The following is a 21,378-nucleotide window of genomic DNA, read 5'->3' as shown; positions in this document are numbered from 1 at the left end:
CCCATTAAAGGAAAAATTACTTGCGTGTCATATCCATAATCCTTGATTAATATCCATAATCGTTGATTTTTCATAATATTACGCAATGCATGCAAGCACACACATAATATAGACAAATAACTATAGTACACGAGGACGGCTAAGAATATCCATTAAAAAGAGCAGAACGATGAGATTATTTTAAAGCACGAAATAGAACGAAAGGGGATCTAATTATTTATCCATAAGATAGCTTGTTTAATCCACTAATTAAAAACATAATTGCTTACATTTCAAATGGTTTTGTACATAAAAGACTAATAGACAATATCACTAATCTCTACAATATTCATATGTGACTATACATATATCCCTTCAAAAGTATATGGTGATTATTACAAACATCAAATTGAAGTAAAAATGACCAGATTACCCTAATTTCTAATTACATCATATAAAGTATAAGGTAATGCAAAATATCCTATACAAAGAGTTGCATTGCAAGAAATAAAAGTATATATCTACCAGGAAATGATCCTTATTCTCATGAGATTATTTACCCTCTCATCTTCAATTTCCTGTCCAAATTTATCTCAATATATGAGGTTTTATATGAACTATATAGGATTGAATTATGTGGTCTAATACTGAAAGGAAAAAAAGGTCTTGATGTTCATAGGAAAATAAAGGTTTTTCTAGGGTTATTCAATTTGGAAATCAAGAAAAGGGAAAGGTGAAACATCCTTCATTAATTCCTCCAAGTCCCACTCTCCAACTTTTAGATCATCTCCTTCCCAATAATTCCCTATTCCTCCAAAATTCTCTACTTTGATATTACTACTACTATTGAAATGGCTAGTCAAGTTGGTCATATTGTTATTAGGGTTATTGTTTTGGCTCCTCCTTTCAACTATATTCCCAACTTCAACATTTTGATATTCAATACTTACACTCTCCAATGGTGGAACATAGATCTCTCCTTCAATTCCAAGATTTCCTCCAAATATCCCATGATTATTCCCATAGAAAAGACTTCCATTAGTAACATTCCCTCCTTGTGCCATGCATGGTTGTGTAGTCAAGTATGAAGGTGCACCAAATCTACTAGGCATGTTCATTAGACTGTGCTCGAGCGTGGGCAAAGGATCGATAATGGTGTTTAGAGCCATCGAGGAGGAAGAAGACGACGTTGAGTCCATGTACATGGCCATTAGTTTATGCTTTTCCATTGACATGAAACCTTGATTGACTCCCATGTTGAGATCTTTGCATGGTTCTGAGGATGAATCACTTGCATTTGGTGATGGTGTAGAGGAAGATGATGAGTTCTTTAGCCTTTTTTTCAATGTCGAATTCCAGAAATTCTTGATTTCATTATCAGTACGTCCAGGCAAACGTCCAGCTATTTGTGACCATCTTTGAAATAGAGAAAAGTAAATAGGAGTCAACATATAGGTCAAATTATGTAAAAGTGAAAGTGAGACATATAACAATAACAAACTCAGTATATTCTCATAAGTGAGGGTGTGAGGATAGTGTGTACGTAGACCTTACCCTTACCTAGTGAAGATAGAGAGATTGTTTCTAATGAGCCCTCGACTCAGAAGGGTGCATGTAGTTTAATTTTATGATTTGTTTAAATATGTTATTCTTAAGAAAATTGTAAAATGGCAAGTGGAGCAACTTCAACTCTAAGGCCAAGATGTTAAAACCCTTGATTAATATTTATAAAAATCCATCTTTAATTTGCCCTTTTGACTAATAAGAACTAAGTGCTCTTAATTATGTGAAACCACCTAAATGAGAACAGCGCACATGCATGTTTTATAATTATATTTCTTGTTTGTTAATAGTATTAGGATTTAGGATTTTACTTATATAAAAAATAAAAAAAATAAAAAACTACTTCCCCTCCGCTAAATTTGAAGCTAAAAAATTAAATAGATATGTTATCAACTCTATAATCACCAATTAAGTTCTAATCAAATAGTATAACCAACATATATGAAGAAACCTATGATTCTACCTATCTTCCCTTATTTAAATCAACAAATTTTATAATATATAAAATACTCACTTATTAAATGACCAGTTGGCAAGATGTCTATTTTTTCTTTGCTTCTTTCCATTTCCAATTAGACAAAATCTCAAGATATATATTTATCAGAAAAATAAAGAGAGAGATTCATTCGTTAAGTAACACCAAATTCTTGAAAAGAATGTGAACTCCATTAATTGTAAGCAAGTAACCAAAACTACAAACCTCAAATAGATGGAGATTATCAGACTTTAATTTAGAGGATGCTAATGCAATTTTAGAAAACATTAGGAATTATCCAGTGGTAGACCTAATTGTGTGTTTAATTACAAAGAAATTATATTAGGCGCGCAGAATAATTTGGTGAATGTTAACTCATTGAAAACGTATAACTAAAGATATGCATGTCTATAAATCATATTATTAAGCTGTTGAAGTCAATAACATCATGATTAGCTTTATCATGTAGTCATTGAAGATTATCTGGATTTCACTGTGTTGTCCCCTATATACATATATATATATATATATATATATATATATATATTCCTTCTTCCCACCAACCACCCCGCCAAACCCTAGTGGTGAGAAGGGGTGGAGAACAATTACCAAAACGATATAACTTATATATACTAACCGTGCTGTAATGATTTTAATGTTATGAGTGTATGTTAACTTGTCGTAATAAATTATTTATTACCTTATATTTTTTTTGTTATTAATCTCACTTATTATGAGTGGTTTTATGTAGTTATCATTTAAATGACATAACTTTTTAATTATCGATTTTCAGATATTAAACTATTGCGAAAAAAATTTCTTTATGCGTTAATAGTATTTGTATGGTAGGAATTTTGTTCCTTATTCACACCTTTTTTTATCGAAATATTGTCATGCAGACTAGTAGTTTTCAAAAGACGTGGACATTAATCTTCAATCTTATGCACTCTTACATTTATATTATATTCTAAAATTTTCAAATTTGTGATAATATTTTATGCATAATCGGAAGCAAAGAATATTATTAATTATGTGTATGCTGGAAATTATGAATGTGGTTATCCCTTTATTTTATTTAATAAATAGGGATCCCGCTAGGTACTGAAAAATAACATTCAGAAAATTCAAGTTTGATTAATGGTCCTTAATTACCATGTATTCAGGTTTTCTTCCTAAAATAAAATTTAAAAATAAACCTTAAGAATTATTCTCCCTTAATCCAGCCCCCTCACGCCACAAACACACACACACACACACTAACAAAAGAAGTAAACTGAAAAGAAGGAATTGGGAAACTTAATCTAATATTTATCTTTAATTTCCTGTATGTTTTTTCTCGTGTCAAAACTTCTGAGAAAACGACTGCAGTTTCCGTCGTATTCATACAGGTAAAAATTGATGCATTCTCATGCATAAATTAATAATCTCTCTTGCTTAGTAGACTGATGAAATTATCAAAGTTGTCTATAGAAAAGTTTTTACAACTTATATTCAATGATAGTATAAAAAATCTTTACTACTCCTGTCGGTAAATTCTGAACATGTAGTAGCAAATAAGTTACCTTATTTTTTAGATTACTAGTCTCACTGTTAGCTATATATAATACTTCTCTATTCTAGGCGGTCTAATAGTAGTACAATCAAACTTCTTTGTAATAATCTTTTTTGTTCCGATATTTTTTTGCTAAGTGTTGTTATAGAAGACATATATTATAACATAACATAAAAATAGATCCCGAAAAAAACTTAACTTTTATAGTGAATCTGTTATATAGAAATATTGTTATAAAAAAAATTTGTTTGACACTTAAAATGTATAAAAGCTAAAATGATAGAAAATACTAGTGACCTACATGCACCAGTACATCACATGAATATATTGAGAGAGAAAAAGAAGAGAGAGATATATACCTGTTACCAAGAAGAGAATGTAAATGGATAATAAGTTCTTCTTCTTGAGGTGAAAAAGCACCTCTTTTAAGATCAGGTCTCAAATAATTAATCCACCTTAGCCTACAACTCTTCCCACATCTCTGTAATCCAGCATTTCTTGCTACATCACTCCAACACCCTTGCCCATTTGTTAACATATAATGCATCAGCTTCTCATCTTCCTCTGGTGACCACAACCCTTTTCTCAACTTCACGTTCGCGTTGTTGTTGTTGTTGTTATTATTGTTGTTGTTACTGTTCGTTCCGTTCTTGCCTGAGGAGGAAGAGGAGAACTCAGGCTTTCTCATTGTATGAATTCTTTGCTTTGTTTTCAGACACTCTTTTTCCTGTCTCCCCAACTGTTTTAATTTGATGTAAAAAGAAGTCACAACTTTATATTGATGAGCACCATATATCAACCTCAAAAATCTTTTAAAAAAAAGAAAAAGAAAATAAAAAATTAGAGAGAGAGAGTGAAACTTCCATGGAATGAAAATCATAATCATGATGATATTGATGGTTGTGGGGTTTTGCTTAGAAATGGGGAATCAAGATATGACAGGGTATAAGAGATAAAACATAGGGGTGGGATGATGAGACGCGGATCCAATATTTAAATTTGACGAATGTAATATTTGTATTACATAATGTATTTACCATTGAATCTATTGCAAATTTTACAATTATAATATTAGAACTTTAATACCTATTGAATTTTTTGTTATTTATTAAATATATATATTATACTCAGTATAAAAAAATATTAAGTTCAGATAAATCCGTTTACACAGATATGGGGTGGGGTGGGGGGTAGGGGTAGGGGTAGGGTGGTGTTGGTTGATAAGTCTAGGTAAAAACGGTTTGGAAAAGGATAGATGGTCTTCTTGTCTTTGACTCCATATCTTGTCTTTTTCCTCTATGTATATTTCTTCACTAGTAAGTTAATGATTAAAAGTTGAAGGGGTACTAAAATATGTATATACACTATGAATAATATTGGTATATCTTTGATATAACTCTATAAGTGCATGAAATTAAAAGGGAAAGTTTGTTTTGTAACCAAGTCTAATATTATTATGATATATATTTGCTTCCACTTCACATAATCTACCCCACCCCCTGCCGACAGAGCCCCACCCAATAACCCAAAATTCCAAAAACCACAATATAAATCCACACGTGTACATAAAGATAAGAGAAAATATGATTATTATTTTATAAAAGCAGGATGATGATTTTGAATGTGGTGAAATTTTCAAGAATTCAAATCATCATATATAATACATGATCTTTGAATGGAAATTAATCATCCACCAATATTTTTCCATTTGTAAAATGACACACTCTATTACTTTATTAAAATAAAATACCAATACAAAGAATTGTCTCAAGAAATATGGAATATTATTTTTCAAGGGACTGATATTTTTAGCATTTTCTTGAATATCTTTCAAGGGACTGATATTTTTAGTATCTTCTTGAACATCTTTCAAGAGAATGATATTTTTAGCATGCATGATATTTTTTTTAATATTTTCAAATACAAATTTTTACATCCAATAGTTTTTCTTTTCATGATTTCTTTTTGATAGAATAACATCCTTATCCTATAGTTTTTAACCCCACCATTTTTATTTCAGTTTTTTTAACCATCTATATTGTGGTGGAGTTGTATGTACTACTCATTTCTTAACCAGAAGTCGGGTTTGAAGGTGGAGTAGTATGTACTGCTTATTCCTTAACCAGAAGTCGGGTTTGCCAGTGGCGGATGCAACTTGAAAGTACCAAGTTCATCTGAATCAAGTACTTCGATGCGAAGTATGAATTTAAGCATAAAAATAAACTAAATTTGCAAGAAATAATATATATGAACCCATAACTTTAAAAATATTATAAGTTTGAACTCATAGAACTTAAATTCTATATCATCCTTTGTGTGGAGCCGCCTTTATTAGAGATCGTTTTACCATTCAAAATGAAGTTTTTCGGTGTGAATTCAAATTAATCGAACCTAAAATGGGATTGATTAAAAAAAAGATTTAAGTCATTTTTTTCATTCTAAGAGAGGAAAAAGGAGGAATGAAGAAAGAAAGTGGACCTTTTTTGTAGATTTGTATTCACAATTTGCCAAATCTTGAATGTAGACGAAAAGTTTTGACACAACGTCATTTGTCTTTCTTTGAAAATCCAAATATATAGCATTATTGTATTTTTGGTCAAAAATGAACTTAAAAGCAATCACTATTCATTTTTTTAAATCTATTAAAAAATCATTCATGTGTTTCACTTTTTATTTATGGGCCCTTTGAGCTTGCTATTGCTTTCCGACACGTTGCAATGATTATTATGTTAAATAAAAATAACGTTATTAGTTGTACTAATAACAATAATAATTAAAAACTCCTTTGCTTATGCATAAAAAAAAGAATCAAAGAGAAGTAGATAAATTGTGGTTTACGTAAGCGTGATAATATTATGTAAGACAAGAGAGAGAACCTCATGAGGAAAATAAGAAAGAAATTTTCCAACTAATTATCAACTGTTTAGACCCCACTAATTCACTTTTTGTTTGCTTCCTCTTGTATTTCATAACATATTGGGAGGTTGGAAGGAGAAAAATGGAAAAACTATAAAGTAAATAATGGAAAACACCTATTTTCCTAGTTTTGGTTTTACGAGTAAAAATGGAAAATAAAATATTAAAGAGTAGAAAGTTGCAAATTAAAAGAAAGAATTTTTCTTCTTCTTATGTTGCAGTCTCAAACGGAAATTAGTCACGATGTAGAAGTCAAGCTAATATTGTTGTTGTTTTACATATTCATTCACAATTAAACTTTCTCATAAGGTAATTATAAACAGAATTTTTACTTTTCTCACTTTTCGTTCCCATCCCAAGGTCAGCCACGTAATAACATGCATGAAAATAGGATTCGAAAAGTCTTAAAAAGCATTTTCCACTTCAAAGTTAGACCTCAATCACATTTCACCTCATTCTTTAAATTTTGTCACACCTCTACCCGTACAATCTTTGCATCTCAAAATCACTACTAGAAATTTGGCAAAAATCAACCAAGATCGACCGACCAAACCGGCCAAAAACACGATCAAAGTCGGTCAGTTTTTCAAAATATTTTATTTTTTAATTTTTTTTACGAAACCAACCAACTTTGGTCGGTTTTCTTTGGCGCAAAAATGTGAGAAACTATTTTTGAGTCCCGCATAATTTATTTTTCAAGAAATCAACCAACTTTGGTCGATTTTTCATTTAAATAAATTAAAATTAATATTTAAAAAAACCCGACCGAGATCGGTCGGTAAATTCGGCCGGTTATTTTTAAAAAATCGACAGAATTCGGTCGATAATTTCATTTTTTTAATAAAATCGACTATTTTCTTGCGAAAATACAATTAAAGAGTATAAATGAAATAAAAGACAGGCTTAAAACAAAATGCACCAATGGTCTAGTGGTAGAATAGTGTCCTATTACAGTACAGACCCCGGTTCGATTATCAGATGGTGCATTTTTTAATTACATAATTAAAATACTGACCAACTTTGGTCGGAAAAAACCGACCCACTTTGATAGGTTTTTTCGGCAATTTTTTTTTGAATTTAATTGACCGACCAAAGTTGATCGGTAATTTCCGACCAACTTTGGTCGGTATGCCTTTCCGACCTTCAAAATACCAACCACACGTTAATGATTGCATTTTGGACGGTTATTGGCTATTATCGATCTACTTTGATCGGATTTTTTGGACGTTTTTTCCCGAATTTCTAGTAATAATGGCCTCAAGTTCTTGATTTTTTGTCGATTCAATAGTTAAACTTTACAATGCGAATATCAGCATGTATTATAAAGGCATGCATAATCGGTACTTTATCACGAGAAACAACCAAAAAAATAACAAAATAAAATAAAAATAGATTAATATCTTATATCCTTTCTATTTTTGTAACAGATGACCATAATACTATTAAAAAAATGTTAGACTAAAGACATGAACTTTAGTTATCTTACCAACACGACATTTGAAAACTAACCAACAAGGGTTTGTGGTAGAGTGCTAAGTACTCCTTCATCTTTAACTAGAAGTCTCGAGTTCGAGCCTATGGATATGGAGTCGCCTTTATTAGGAAGCACTTTATCTCCCATTGTGGGATTTTTCGGTGCGAATCCGAATTAATCGGATCCCAATATGAGTACCAGATACCGAGTGAAAAATAAAATAAAATAAAAAAGACATTTAAAAACTAATTAAAATTGGTGATCGTCGGTAGAGCAATTGAAATCTAATTTTTAAGGGTATAATTAAGGTGCACTCATCCCAAATCTAAGCAAGACAAAAATGTTAGGCACCTATACAAGTCCCCCCGGTATGGTATGACAGTAGCAAGGTCTTCACTCTTTGACATTGGCCTTGTGTATTTAGGGGTTATTATAGTGATCTCAAATTAATAATTACAGTCAAATATTTTATAGATATTTTAGAGGATCTTTTAGCCTAAATACAATATTTGAATAAAAGCTATTTGGTTCACGTAAATCGATAACCAACCCTCTAAATCTAGGGGGGAAGAGCCTGATTTATAACCGGTAATTAAAAAATAGCTATAATTTCAGAAGTAATCGAAATTTAACTTTTTTCATGTAAAGATAAAATTTGAAGAAAAAAAACACCTTTAACTTAAAAATCAAGGAAAATTCCAGCATGATATGCTGGAATTTTATAATGTGCCGGAGTTTCAACATAATATGCTGGAAGTTTATACGTAGGAGCTCTATAATCCAGCGTATTATGTTGGAACTTTCCGTGTTTCAGCTAGAGCATTTTTGTATCTCCACATAAAATAGTTTTCAATAACTTTACAAAAGCTGAATATTTTTTCGATTACCAGTCCAAAAAACATGCTATTTTCACTCTAAAATCTGCCCCTAGCACCATGCATGATATAAGAGACAATGAACACTTGGGCATCCATATTATAAGTTAATTGCCTTCAGTTCAGGAGCCAAGGCAGCGTTGCGGATCGATGTTGGCATTCAAAATGGAAATAGTTTGGCACTAATTAAGGCAACGATGGCATTCAAAATGGTAAAGTTTGGCACCAATTAAGGCATATCATAGAGGATGCTAGTGAGGCATCAACTACTTTTGGTCCGCAAGGGCAGGGACAGATTCAAAATTTTAATTTGACGGGTCGTTCAACTATTATATTTTAAAATTATAAATTCAGAATCTATTATTTATTAAAGTTTTATCGATTTTCACATATAACTTTATGTTCTATATTAAACATGTTTGGTTACTTATGTTCTCCATCCGCCAATATTGAGGAAGGGAAACGTAAGATATATAGTAACATGTAACTTTCTATTGTACTAGGATATAAGAACTATCACTTAGCTATGACACAGTATTTTAATATGATCACGATATATACTATTAATATAGTTTGAATAAAATTAAAAAAAAATGTATCTCCTATTCGTTGGTATAAAGTTTTTTCTCTACAAAAGATTTTAGCAGTAAACCCCTATAAAGAGTCGTCAATCGTCCCAAAATAGTTTTCGAAAAACTTCGAGCAGAAGAATAGTCTTGTTTGTAAGCACAGCATTTCTGGTCGAACCATGCACGCCAAGGATAGTTACATACAAGGGGCACTGCGGCAAAATCTAAGCACATCTTATAATTTTCATATTGTGTTTCAAATGCCATTAATTTATTGTTTTTGCAAAAGAAAAAAAAGTGTAATGTTCATGTTGAAATATCTAAAGTGATCAACTCAAAATCAAATATTTTGTCACCTTTATGAGTATTAAATTTAGTGGGTGAAATTTAACTTTCAAGTTAAGAAGAACGAAAATAGCCAAATTTATTAATTTTATTAAGAAATTCCTTAAAACTAATAATCTTAATTTCCATCTTATATATGCTGGTCATTTAAATTTTAAACATTTTCCAAGTATGAATAAACTTGAATTGCAACTCTTAATTCGCTGCTAACATTTACTTATCTATTGATTATTGTCGGTGGATCTTTGGTTTGGTGTCATATATATTATTTCCAACGTTATTTATATATTATGTCATATAACTATAAGAAATGCAAATGCTATCTTTTAGTTTTTACATGTTAAATTTATACAGAAACCTTAGAGAGTAGTCAAATTACTACTTCTAAATCCTCCCAAAACTTGGAAACCAATATACAAATGGGGTCCAAATAGATTTTCTGAAATTACTTTTCAATATTTTGATAAGCTTCGACGGTATCCGGCCAAGTTCACTGTTTACTTTTCCTAGCCAGTTGTGTGTTGGTTGGACGGTTATTTGGGTTAATTCTTCTATGTTTTATGTGGAAGCATCAAAACCACCAATACCCATGATCCATTTTTGTAGTAGTGACTATAGAAAAATATTCTTGTTTCGTAGAAGAAGGGGAGCCTTGGCGTAATTGGTAAAGTTATTGCCATGTGACTAGAAGGTTAAGGGTTCAAACCGTGAAAAAACAATAGACCCTTCTGGTCTGGTCCTTTCCTCGTAGAAGTTTCATATCAACTCCAAAGCCACCTTTAATGTTTAATATTTACAAAAGGAGCCCCAAAAGGGATGAATAAAATAAAAAATAAAAAAGGTGGAGAAAACATTGAAGTTACTTCAAAGATGTCAACTTTTTGTATGCTTCCTCTTTACTATTTGTTTTCTCCAAGCTTTCTCATTTGGTCATGTTGATTATACCACCAAAATAAGCAATCCCTTCCCTTTAAAGTTGCCTAGAATGGGCCAAAGAATATTCAATTTGTACTTATTGGAACCTTGTAATAGAATGAATTTGCTATCAATAGAAAGTTGCCTATCAAATAGACCCCAATTGAGAAAGATCTTCACAAAATATCATTCATGATACTACATAACTCTAGCTAGCAAAAAAGAAGATAGAGGCTATTTAAAAATGTAATGTGAACAAGTTGTATGCTTTTCTTTTCTGCCTTTTCTTTCTTTTTATGTATGTAACAATGCGGTAAAGAATACGGTCAAATCTTTTTATAATAATTTTATTTGTTCTGATATTTTTTTATTACTATAGTGAAGTGTTGTTATAGGGGACAATATATTATAACATAATATAAAAATTGGTTCCGAGGAAAATTTGACTTTTATAATAAATAATTGTTATATATGGATATTATTATAGAGAGGTCTGACTGTACTAGCATTAGAGAGAGTTTTCTTTTTGGATGTGTGTGTGAGGAGAATTCATATCTTACAAGTTTGCAAAATCTGAAAAGTGTTTTCTTCGAGAAAAAAATTACAAAAATGCGGTGTTTTGCCATAGTCAATGATAAAATTGAGGTGAGAATGTGTATTAATTTACTACAGTGAAGTGATAATGGCTTATGTAAAGACAAGTGTCATGTATAATTTGTAGGCGTCTTTGATTTTCAATTTTTGAGGATATAAAGATTGCATTCCTCTTTCAACTTACAACCTGCAAAAGAAGATTGAAAATGCAATGATAGCATGTACTATGATTGTACATACTCCTAAATTGGTATGAAATCATGGGGCATAAAAAGAATCTCAGCCTTCTAAAAGCTACTATGCCACAATCATGGGCGGAGCTAAAGAGTTAGATAGTCCGAACCACCTACGTCGAAAAATCATATTAAATATATAAGGTTAAAGCATGGAGCTTAGTTTTGTAAGGCTTATATTTCAAGCGTCCGAGTGTGCGCATTAAACACGCCTAACGCGTAACGCTCGGTGCTCGCCTAACCATTCTTGTGCAAATCATGTGTCGAATTATCTAATTAGTATTGTTGACCCTCAAAATTCTTTAATAAATGATAAATGTTCTATTTTTATCTAAAAAAATATGAAGATTGAGTAACTCAAATAACGAGCTGAAGTTATTAATTCAGAAAAGCAGAAGGGTGACTATCATTGAATTTTTATTTTTAAAAATAGATAGCTGAAGTTTATATGTTCACTTGCTATTGCTTTTCATTTCTTAGTACTATGTCTCTCTAGATTATCATTCTTTTATTATTTTGTTATTTGAAAGTAATTTTATATTTATTTATGAAGAAGTAATGTTTTAAATTATAATTGATATCGTTTATTGATTATTTACTATTAAGAAGGTAAAATATGTAATTTGATATATATTTTTTCGAAACTATATTTTTTGATTGTTTGACAATGAAGACATTATAGTAGATTTGTATTTCATAATAACTTAAATAATATTGCATTGTTTATACTTGTAATAACATGTTGAATATTATATTTTCTATGAGTTTCTTCAATCCTTTTTAATTTTTTAAAAATTTTAATGTGCTTTCTATAGTTTTTGTGTTATTAAGCTATTTTATTAATTTATAAATTACGAATTTAAAGTTCCATGGGGCTTATGGCCCGCCCTGTACTGAGTAGAACGTTGCGCCTCACGCCACCTTTTAAAACACTGATGAAGAATATTACATTGCAATATATATACAAATCAAAACTTATTGACAGTTACATAAAATTGATTATATATAGTTCGGCACCATTTATCCTTTCTAATCATACGCCAAATCTGGAAACTAATATCACAACCACGTCAAAATAGTTAACAATTTGCTAACTAAAGTAAATCTATCAGCTCCTAGAAATTTTTATGGAATCAAGAAGCCTATTGGGTTGACAGGGATTTTTTTGCATATTGACGTCGCAAGTCAAAATAGACAATGACCGTTGCAGATCAAGAACAGCAAAGCTGCACGCTGTTGCAGAGTGCCACAAGAAGTGCTTGAAACTCTGAATTTTATCCTAAGCAGAAGATCTATCATTTTCCTTGGGTCGCCATCCTCTTGCGTATTTCAAGTGCTGTATTGAATATCCCGAGGGTTGGCTGGTTGCATACAAAACACTTCTTGTTCTTCGCATGGTGCTGTTAACCACAACAACAAAAGATGATAACATGCAATTCAAACATGATATAAAATAGAAGGGAAATAATCAACAGTTGTGTGTGCAAGGTGACTCATCAATGGGATTTGTGATGAACCTGCCTTGGATTCAAAGGATCATGCACAATGGAGTAGGTGCAATGACATGGTAACCTCATGGCTTTTAAATTCTCTAACTAAAGAGATAGGAGACAGTGTAATCTATTCCAAATCTGCAAAAGAACTTTGGAGTAGTCTTGAGCATAGGTTTGGACAATCCAATGGAGCCAAACTCTATCACCTACAAAAGGAAGTTGCTAAGACAGTTCAGGGAAATAGCAATATTGCAGCATACTTCACAACTCTGAAAAAATTATGGGATGAGTTAGATTCCCTGAACTCACATTTAAGGTGCACTTGTACCTGTGTGTGTGAAGGGAAGAAGAAAGTAGCCAAGTTCCTGGAGGATCAGAGAGTCATCCAATTTCTAATGGGACTGAATGATGTGTATGCACCTGCAAGAGGCAATATTTTCATGATAAGCCCTCTTCCAAGTATGGATCATGCCTATTCCATCCTCCTGCAAGATGAAAGTCAGAGGGAAATGTTTGTTAGCCCACAATATCCAACAGATGGTGCATCTTTTATGGTAGGAGCTCAAGGGAAGTTTAATCAAAGAAACAATATTCAGAAATCATGGGGAACTCCTCAGAAACAGGGGAACTTTCAGAACATGCAACAAAAGTTCAAAAGGAAGACGAAATACAATCCTAATGTGAGTTGTGGTCATTGTATGAGAACAGGGCATGTAAGGGAAGATTGCTACAGACTAATAGGATTCCCAGATGATTTTCAATTCACAAAATCAACAAATCAGCCTACTATAAAGGGAAATGCAGTGGTGACAACACAGGAAACAAGTAGTGAAGGAAACATCAGCAGTCAGAACCAGTTTTTCAGTAAGGAGCAAGTGTCAGAATTAGTAAACATAATCAAGCAAGTCCAGATTGAAAGTGCAGCAGCAACAACATCAGAAATCAATGCTAATGCTGTAGCTGGTACCATACTCCAACACACAGGAACTTGTCTTGCTGTTTTCAACACTAAAACATGGATAATTGACTCAGGGGCCTCTGAACATATGTGTTTTGATGCTAGCTCTTTCCTATCTCTTACTCCTCTTCCTGCACCTTTGCACATTAGCTTACCTAATTCATTCCAGTTATGTGTTACACATATAGGAAGTGTGTCTATTCAGCCTGATATGGTTCTTCATAGAGTGCTTCATGTACCTTCTTTCAAGTATAACTTATTATCTGTTCATAAGTTATGTCTTCAATTCAGTTGTTCTTTGAATCTAACTTCTAATGGGTGTATGTTGCAGGTCCCTTTAGTGGGGAAGAGACAAGCTTTTGGTGAAGTTAGAGATGGATTGTACCTTTTTCAGCCAGCTAGTAAAGAGTTTGTCTCTCTTCTTAGAAAAAATGTAGTTTCCATTCCAAAAGGAAGAAATTCCAGTGTCATTTCTACCCCTGTTTCCTTTTCAGTACCTTTACCTGCTATTGCTACTGCTACTGTAAGGCAATGGCATGTTAGGCTAGGGCATTTGCCCTTTTCAGTAATGAGAAATCTGCATTTTATTAAATTTCCCTCTAAGTTTGATTGTGTGTGTCACATCTGCCCTCAAGCTAGGCAAACCAGACTGCCTTTCCCCTTGAGTCATATTAAGAGTTCTGCTATTTTTGATTTGATTCATATTGACACATGGGGGCCATTCAAGACTGTGACTTATAATGGTTATAGGTATTTCTTGACTATTGTGGATGACTATAGTAGGGCCACTTGGACTTTTCTCTTAAGTTCTAAGGGGAATGCTTTTTCAGTCTTGAAATCATTTATGTGCATGACAGAGAGACAATTTAACTTGAAAATTAAGAAGATCAGGTCTGATAATGCCATGGAACTAGGAAAAGGTTCACTAGAAGCAAGTTTTCTTGAATCAGAAGGGATTATACATGAAACCTCTTGTGTTTCTACCCCTCAACAGAATGGAGTAGTTGAGAGGAAGCATAGACATCTTTTGGAAGTAGCAAGGGCACTTTTATTTCACTCTAAGGTGCCTCTCCAATACTGGGGAGAATGTGTGTTGACAGCTACATATCTGATCAATAGAATCCCCTCTAAGGTTCTAAATGGATTAACACCCTATGAGGTATTGCTTGGTACACAACCTAGCTATGAATCTCTCAAGAGCTTTGGTTGTTTGTGCTATGTCTCAACTTTGTCTAACAACAGAGGGAAGTTTGAGCCTAGGGCAAAAGGTTGTGTGTTCCTGGGATATGCACAACATCAGAAAGGTTACAAGGTTCTGGACCTTGTCACTGAGAAGGTGTTTGTATCTAGAGATGTTAGGTTTCATGAAGATCAATTCCCTTTTTCACACTCACCTCTCACATCTGATTTCCCTTTCTTTCCTCAAGACACAATCCCACCAGATACCTTACCCCAAAACTCAACAGAATACTCTTCTGGGACATCTAACCACTCCTCTACCCACTCCTCACCTAGCAGTTCTGCTACATGTCCTGGTCCCTCTACTTCAACCAACATCAACCTGACCCCTTCAGATTCTGCTTCTACTCCATGTTCTTCTCACTCACCCATTCTGTCCAGAACATTTTCTCCTTCATCAATCAGCACACCTATTCCAATTCCACCTCCATCAGTCAGAAAGTCTGACAGGGTAACTCAGAAACCAGCCTACTTAAATGATTATATTTGCAATAGCATCTATCTATCCGACCTTTGTTCTTGTCTATCCAAACCTCTCAAGCCAAATGTCTTTTCCTTCCATGCTCTTTCTATAGACAACCAGCATCTCCTTAAATCTATTTCTACCACATCAGAACCTAGCAGTTATTTACAAGCCTCTACCCATCCAGGTTGGAAAAGGGCTATGGATGCTGAAATTTCAGCACTTGAGATAAATAACACTTGGGATGTTGTATCCTTACCACCAGGGAAGAAAGCTTTACCTTGTAAATGGGTGTACAAGGTTAAGCATAACTCAGATGGTACAATTGAAAGGCTAAAGGCTAAGTTGGTGGTGAGGGGGGACATTCAGAAGGAAGGGATAGATTATTCAGAAACCTTTTCACCTGTGGTAAAGATGACTACTATCAGGTGTCTTTTGGCTGTGGCTATCAAGAAGGGGTGGAATGTGTCACAACTCGATGTTAATAATGCTTTCTTGCATGGGGAGTTGCAAGAAGAGGTCTATATGAAATTCCCAGCAGGCTTGACTCCTTCTCAACCTAATCTTGTTTGTCGACTAAGGAAATCACTCTATGGTTTAAAGCAAGCGTCGAGGCAATGGTATGCTAGGTTAGCTGGGGCTCTGAATTACAAAGGTTACTCCAGCTCTTTAAATGACTATTCACTGTTCTTTAAGCGATCAGGTGATTTAATTTCCATATTAATTGTATATGTGGACGATATACTCCTCACAGGTAATGACACCACAGAAATCGCACAACTTGCAGATTTTCTACACTCAGAATTCAAAGTAAAACATCTTGGGCACATTCATCATTTCTTGGGTATGGAAATTCTCAGAGAAAAGCATGGTTTTATAGTAGGGCAAAGGCAATTTACCTTGGAACTTTTGGCTGAATTTGACTGCACAGGTCCTGCTGTATCTTCACCTCTCGACCCTTACTCTAAATTGCAAGCTGATATGGGAGAGCCTATGCCTGATCCTACCATCTATCGCCATCTTGTTGGAAAGCTCAACTACTTAACAAATACTAGGCCGGACCTCTCTTTCGCTGTCCTTTGTTTGAGCCAGTATATGCAACGTCCTTGCATGTCCCACTATTCTGCAGCTTTGCGTGTTCTTCGCTATTTGCGCACCGACCCTTCTCAAGGGATTTTTCTTAATGCACATCCATCTTTTGATCTACTCGCCTTTTGTGATGCAGACTGGGCGGCTTGTCGAGATTCTCGCCGATCTGTTAGTGGCTTCTTCATCACCCTTGGTGGAGCTCCAATCTCTTGGAAATCGAAGAAACAAATCTCCGTCTCTATGTCCTCCGCAGAGGCGGAATACAGATCTATGCAAAGGGTGACCGCAGAAATCACTTGGTTAGTCCAATTGCTTGCAGATCTATCAGCTTCACCCACTTTGCCAGTGCCTGTTCACTCGGATAGCCAAGCCGCCATCCACATAGCTCGTAACCCAGTTTTTCATGAACGAACCAAACATGTGGAGTTGGATTGTCACTTCGTTCGTCAACAATTTCTGTCCGGTTTGATATCTCTCTCTTTTGTTCCGTCCGAATCTCAGCTCGCCGATCTATTTACCAAACCCTTATCTGGGGGTTCTCATCGGAGCATTTTATCCAAGCTGGGGGTCCATTCTCTCCCCTCCACCTTGAGGGGGGATGTTGAAACAGAAGAAGTTGTTGTCCAAGAAGAAGAAGAAGAAGCATCGCAGCAGATGCTGCGGATGAAGCTCTGTTCTCCCAGAAGAAGAAGAAGCATCGAAGCAGATGCTGATGTTGAAACAAAAGAAGCATCCACACAGACTCCTGCAATCTAACCTTGACCGTTAGATTAAAAGAGTCTCTGACTCATCTGGGCCCTTCATTTGTTAAGTGCCAAGCACATGAGTGAGCACATGCTCACATTTGTATTAGTGCAAATACACTAAAGTGAGTATGGGATCACATAGTAAACAATATACCTTGTCTAGGAATATTATACATACACTTTATATATGTATAGGAGGTAGATGTATATACAAGCCATGGTAGTGAATGTAAAGAGACAGTGAAAATTAATCTACATCAGCTCTTTTTGATGTATATACAAGCCATGGTAGTGGAAATCTTTGATTAAACTTCCCTTGAGCTCTGATACCATGAAAGAATGAAAAAAGAGCTGATGTAGATTAATTTTCACTGTCTCTCTACATTCACTACCATGGCTTGTATATACATCTACCTCCTATACATATATAAAGTGTATGTATAATATTCCTAGACAAGGTATATTGTTTACTATGTGATCCCATACTCACTTTAGTGTATTTGCACTAATACAAATGTGAGCATGTGCTCACTCATGTGCTTGGCACTTAACAAATGAAGGGCCCAGATGAGTCAGAGACTCTTTTAATCTAACGGTCAAGGTTAGATTGCAGGAGTCTGTGTGGATGCTTCTTTTGTTTCAACATCAGCATCTGCTTCGATGCTTCTTCTTCTTCTGGGAGAACAGAGCTTCATCCGCAGCATCTGCTGCGATGCTTCTTCTTCTTCTTCTTGGACAACAGCTTCTTCTGTTTCAACAGTAGCTCAGATTGATTTCAGTAGTCTATATTGTTTGCCAGAAGCCCAACTAAAACAAGGTGCAGCTTTTACTTAAGGAAAAAGGTAAATTCCACTGGCTTCAGAAGTAACTCCGGCCTAAATAGTTGGTACTTTTGTATCCTAGTGTCAATATCTCCTCCACATCAGATATACAAAATTTCTTGTGTCCCTAGTTGCATTGCATAAGAAAAATGGAGAAGGGCATATCAAGGGCAATAGGCACCAAGAAGTCCATTACAACCATCTCACTCTTTCAACCCGTTGGCATTCTTTTCTGGGTGGTCGGGGTTGGGGGGACTGGGGAGGGAATAAATTTTATTATCACTTCAAACAAGAGGAAAAGGTTTAAAACAAGAGAAATAGAAAACGAACATAAAAGTTTTGTCATTCAATGATTCTATGACATGACTAGCAAACAAGAGAAGAAGGTCAATAAAATTACCTTTAATGCACAATGTGCACAGAAGTAATGCTTGCATTTGGTCACGATGGGATCAACGAAAGGCTGTCTGCAGATAAAACAAGCAAATGGTAAGGAGTCGTCATCATCTTCATCGCTCTTCTCTGCATCCTCGTCATCCTCATTGAGCATCCCCATAGCCAATTTTCTTTTCCTCTCTTTTGCAGCTTCCTCCCACTCTTTTTCAAGCTGCCACCCAGCTTTATAATCTCCCCAGTCATGCAGAAATTTGCAAGCATCCCCGTATCCACAATATCCCGTCTCTTTATAATCTTTACATATATCTGGATGATAGTCAAACCTCGTTGAAACTCTGATGTGGGCAGAAGCCCTAAGAGGACCGTGTGCGCCACAAGCTTTCTCACTGGAAATTGTATGTTCTCTTCTTAAACCAGCTTTGTAATCAGTGTATTGATTCATCCCTTTGTAGAGTTTATCATCAGCACTGCTCTTAGATTTTCCTTTTAAAGCCTCCTCTCCCAGCTTCAGAACCCTCTCTCGAATGGCCCGAGCATCTTTAGAGAACTCAGTCTCAGTTTCTAAAGATGCTGTTGCTCTACTGTCATTTTGAACTGTAATTTCCTTTGGGGACTCAAAATAAAAAAGCGGGGCCTTGTTACACTTTGGAGGTCCAGTAGAAAAACCTGCAATTGCTGGCTTTTTCTTCATATATATGACTGAACTTTCACCTTATGCATCTTCATTCTCCTCCTCTTCAAGCGTAAGCTTTCTGATATTTTTGGCCTTGGATTGTTTTTTGAAAGAATTGCATACTGAAAATAGCAGGAAAGAAAACATATTAAGCAAAAGCAAAATGCACCAGTAAATTGACAAGAAAAGGCAGAAACAAAATAGAACAGAAAAGAAACTTAGGATTAATATTTGCTAGCATAGAATACACACACACACACGCGTCCATGCGAAACCAGGAATACTAACGACAGCAGTACCTAATGGAACATTAGTTACACGGTCATGTCCAATGACAATTACAAGACGATCATTTATGATAACAAGAAATAGCAATAAAAATAAAGCAAGATAACAAAAGGAACCAGGAATACAAACGACAGCAGTACCTAATGGAACATTAGTTACATGGTCATGTCCAATTAGAATTACAAGACGATCACTTACGATAGAGTAACAAGAAATAGCAACACAAATAAAGCAAGATAATAAAGTTTCAATCATAACATTATGAGAAAGTGCACTGCATAAATAAGACGTTAGCTTCTGATTAGCCAACGGCATTTGATAATACTATGTATTTAGATTTTCCAATATTAAGACATAAAGATAAAATTGTTTTTAATAAATTCTGAGAAGATTATGCTAACTTTGAAATATTTTACATTTTTACTAGACAAAACCAGCGAAACAAAAGTTGCATTACTGTTAAGACAGTTAGAAAACATAAAATGGGTAGAAGCTTACGGTCAGCTGATGCCAAGGGATTCGGAAGTGGATTAGCATTGGGAGCGGGAGGATCAGAGGTTGTCTCAGAACAAGTAGCAGGAGTATTAGTTAACTTCTGAACAAGAGGCACATCCGTAATATCTCTCATCATGTTGGGCTTTTGAGTCAGCTGCTGCTGGACCTGCTCCTTCAGACCTGCTTTGCCACAAAATTAAAATAAAGATTATCACTCTGAAAAACTGATAAAATGCAACATGCAAATAAGCACGCAGATAAAATTTGGCCTGCATCTGTAGAAAGAATATTTCTTCAGAACTCAATAATGAATGTAAATCAGCTTTAACTAACTAATTATGAATTGATCAACTTGATTAGCATCAAAGTAGCATCGTGATACAGATAAGAGTTAGAAGTTAACAAGGAGTGAACAATCCATGCCAAATAGAATGTTACTCAGCAAAGTGGAACCTAGTGCACATTGCCTACTATTTGCAAATCCAGATACACTTTTTTATATTCTAAAAAAAGAGCCCAAAAAATATAAAATACCATTGCATATATATGCAAAATCTTTTCCACACTGAAAAACGTATTAATATTACTCCCCGGAATCGCCTCTTTCTCACTGTCCTGATAACCATTGCTACCATACCATGTAAAGCAAATCCAAACACTGTTACACACCTTAGAAGGTGAATAGCGAAATGCATATTAGCAAATAATAGGCTTTCCACATACACCGAAGCCAATTGACGTCTTTGCCTTTAATATTTGCTCACATTCAGTAGTTAAAACCCGAAAAATCGAACTTACAAGTTAGCTAACAAACATAAAATGTTTCAAAAAAATAAAACTTATATTATCAACAAATACACCAAATAGAGCAGAATATATAGAGCATCTATATCAAAAACCCTTACAAGTTGGTAATCGAGGTATTGATCAGTAATATACAACATAAAAATAAGAATATAAATAACTCATATTAATAATTCAGCATTATCTATCAAAATAGCAAGTTGCACATACCCTATCGATTGAATTGGTGAGACCAAAAAGCAAAAGAGTTCGAGCTTAAGTGATGGATTTCTATGGAGGAATGAAATTGAAGCCCTAGCTCGGAGGGTTTCACAGTTCAGGGGAAGAGTGAGGCGGGAGATTGATCGATCGAGAGAGAGAGTAGCTGGTTATTTGTTTGTTTTCCATCTATATATATAGCCTTAATAAAATATTAACGCCTTT

The 21,378-nt window shown here is 34.3% G+C and overlaps 2 protein-coding genes across 3 annotated transcripts; both read right to left on the bottom strand.

Moving 5' to 3' along the window:
- Window positions 1-213: 213 nt before the first annotated feature.
- LOC104216794 (transcription factor MYB46-like) lies at window positions 214-4,330 on the bottom strand. The gene is made up of 2 exons (XM_009766929.2): window positions 3,929-4,330; window positions 214-1,395 (listed from the first exon to the last, which is right to left on the bottom strand). The coding sequence occupies exons 1-2, from the start codon at window positions 4,255-4,257 to the stop codon at window positions 681-683; spliced, it is 1,044 nt and encodes a 347-aa protein (XP_009765231.1). The 5' UTR covers window positions 4,258-4,330; the 3' UTR covers window positions 214-680.
- An 8,145-nt stretch (window positions 4,331-12,475) lies between these two features.
- Window positions 12,476-21,303, bottom strand: LOC104216793 (zinc finger CCCH domain-containing protein 1-like). Of its 2 annotated transcripts, none has more exons than XM_070163089.1 (6): window positions 21,166-21,303; window positions 20,155-20,331; window positions 18,700-19,490; window positions 13,293-13,468; window positions 13,012-13,189; window positions 12,476-12,890 (listed from the first exon to the last, which is right to left on the bottom strand). In XM_070163089.1, exons 3-4 carry the CDS (start codon window positions 19,384-19,386, stop codon window positions 13,376-13,378), a joined length of 780 nt encoding a protein of 259 aa, XP_070019190.1. In that variant the 5' UTR covers window positions 19,387-19,490; window positions 20,155-20,331; window positions 21,166-21,303; the 3' UTR covers window positions 12,476-12,890; window positions 13,012-13,189; window positions 13,293-13,375. The 2 variants fall into 2 exon arrangements, with proteins under 2 accessions (XP_070019190.1, XP_070019189.1); XM_070163088.1 differs by having other exon boundaries at window positions 13,312-13,468.
- Between the last annotated feature and the right edge of the window lie 75 nt (window positions 21,304-21,378).

Source organism: Nicotiana sylvestris, chromosome 11 (genome assembly GCF_000393655.2).
Source record: "Nicotiana sylvestris chromosome 11, ASM39365v2, whole genome shotgun sequence".
NCBI lineage: Eukaryota > Viridiplantae > Streptophyta > Magnoliopsida > Solanales > Solanaceae > Nicotiana > Nicotiana sylvestris.
This window is presented reverse-complemented; position numbering and strand designations above follow the sequence as displayed.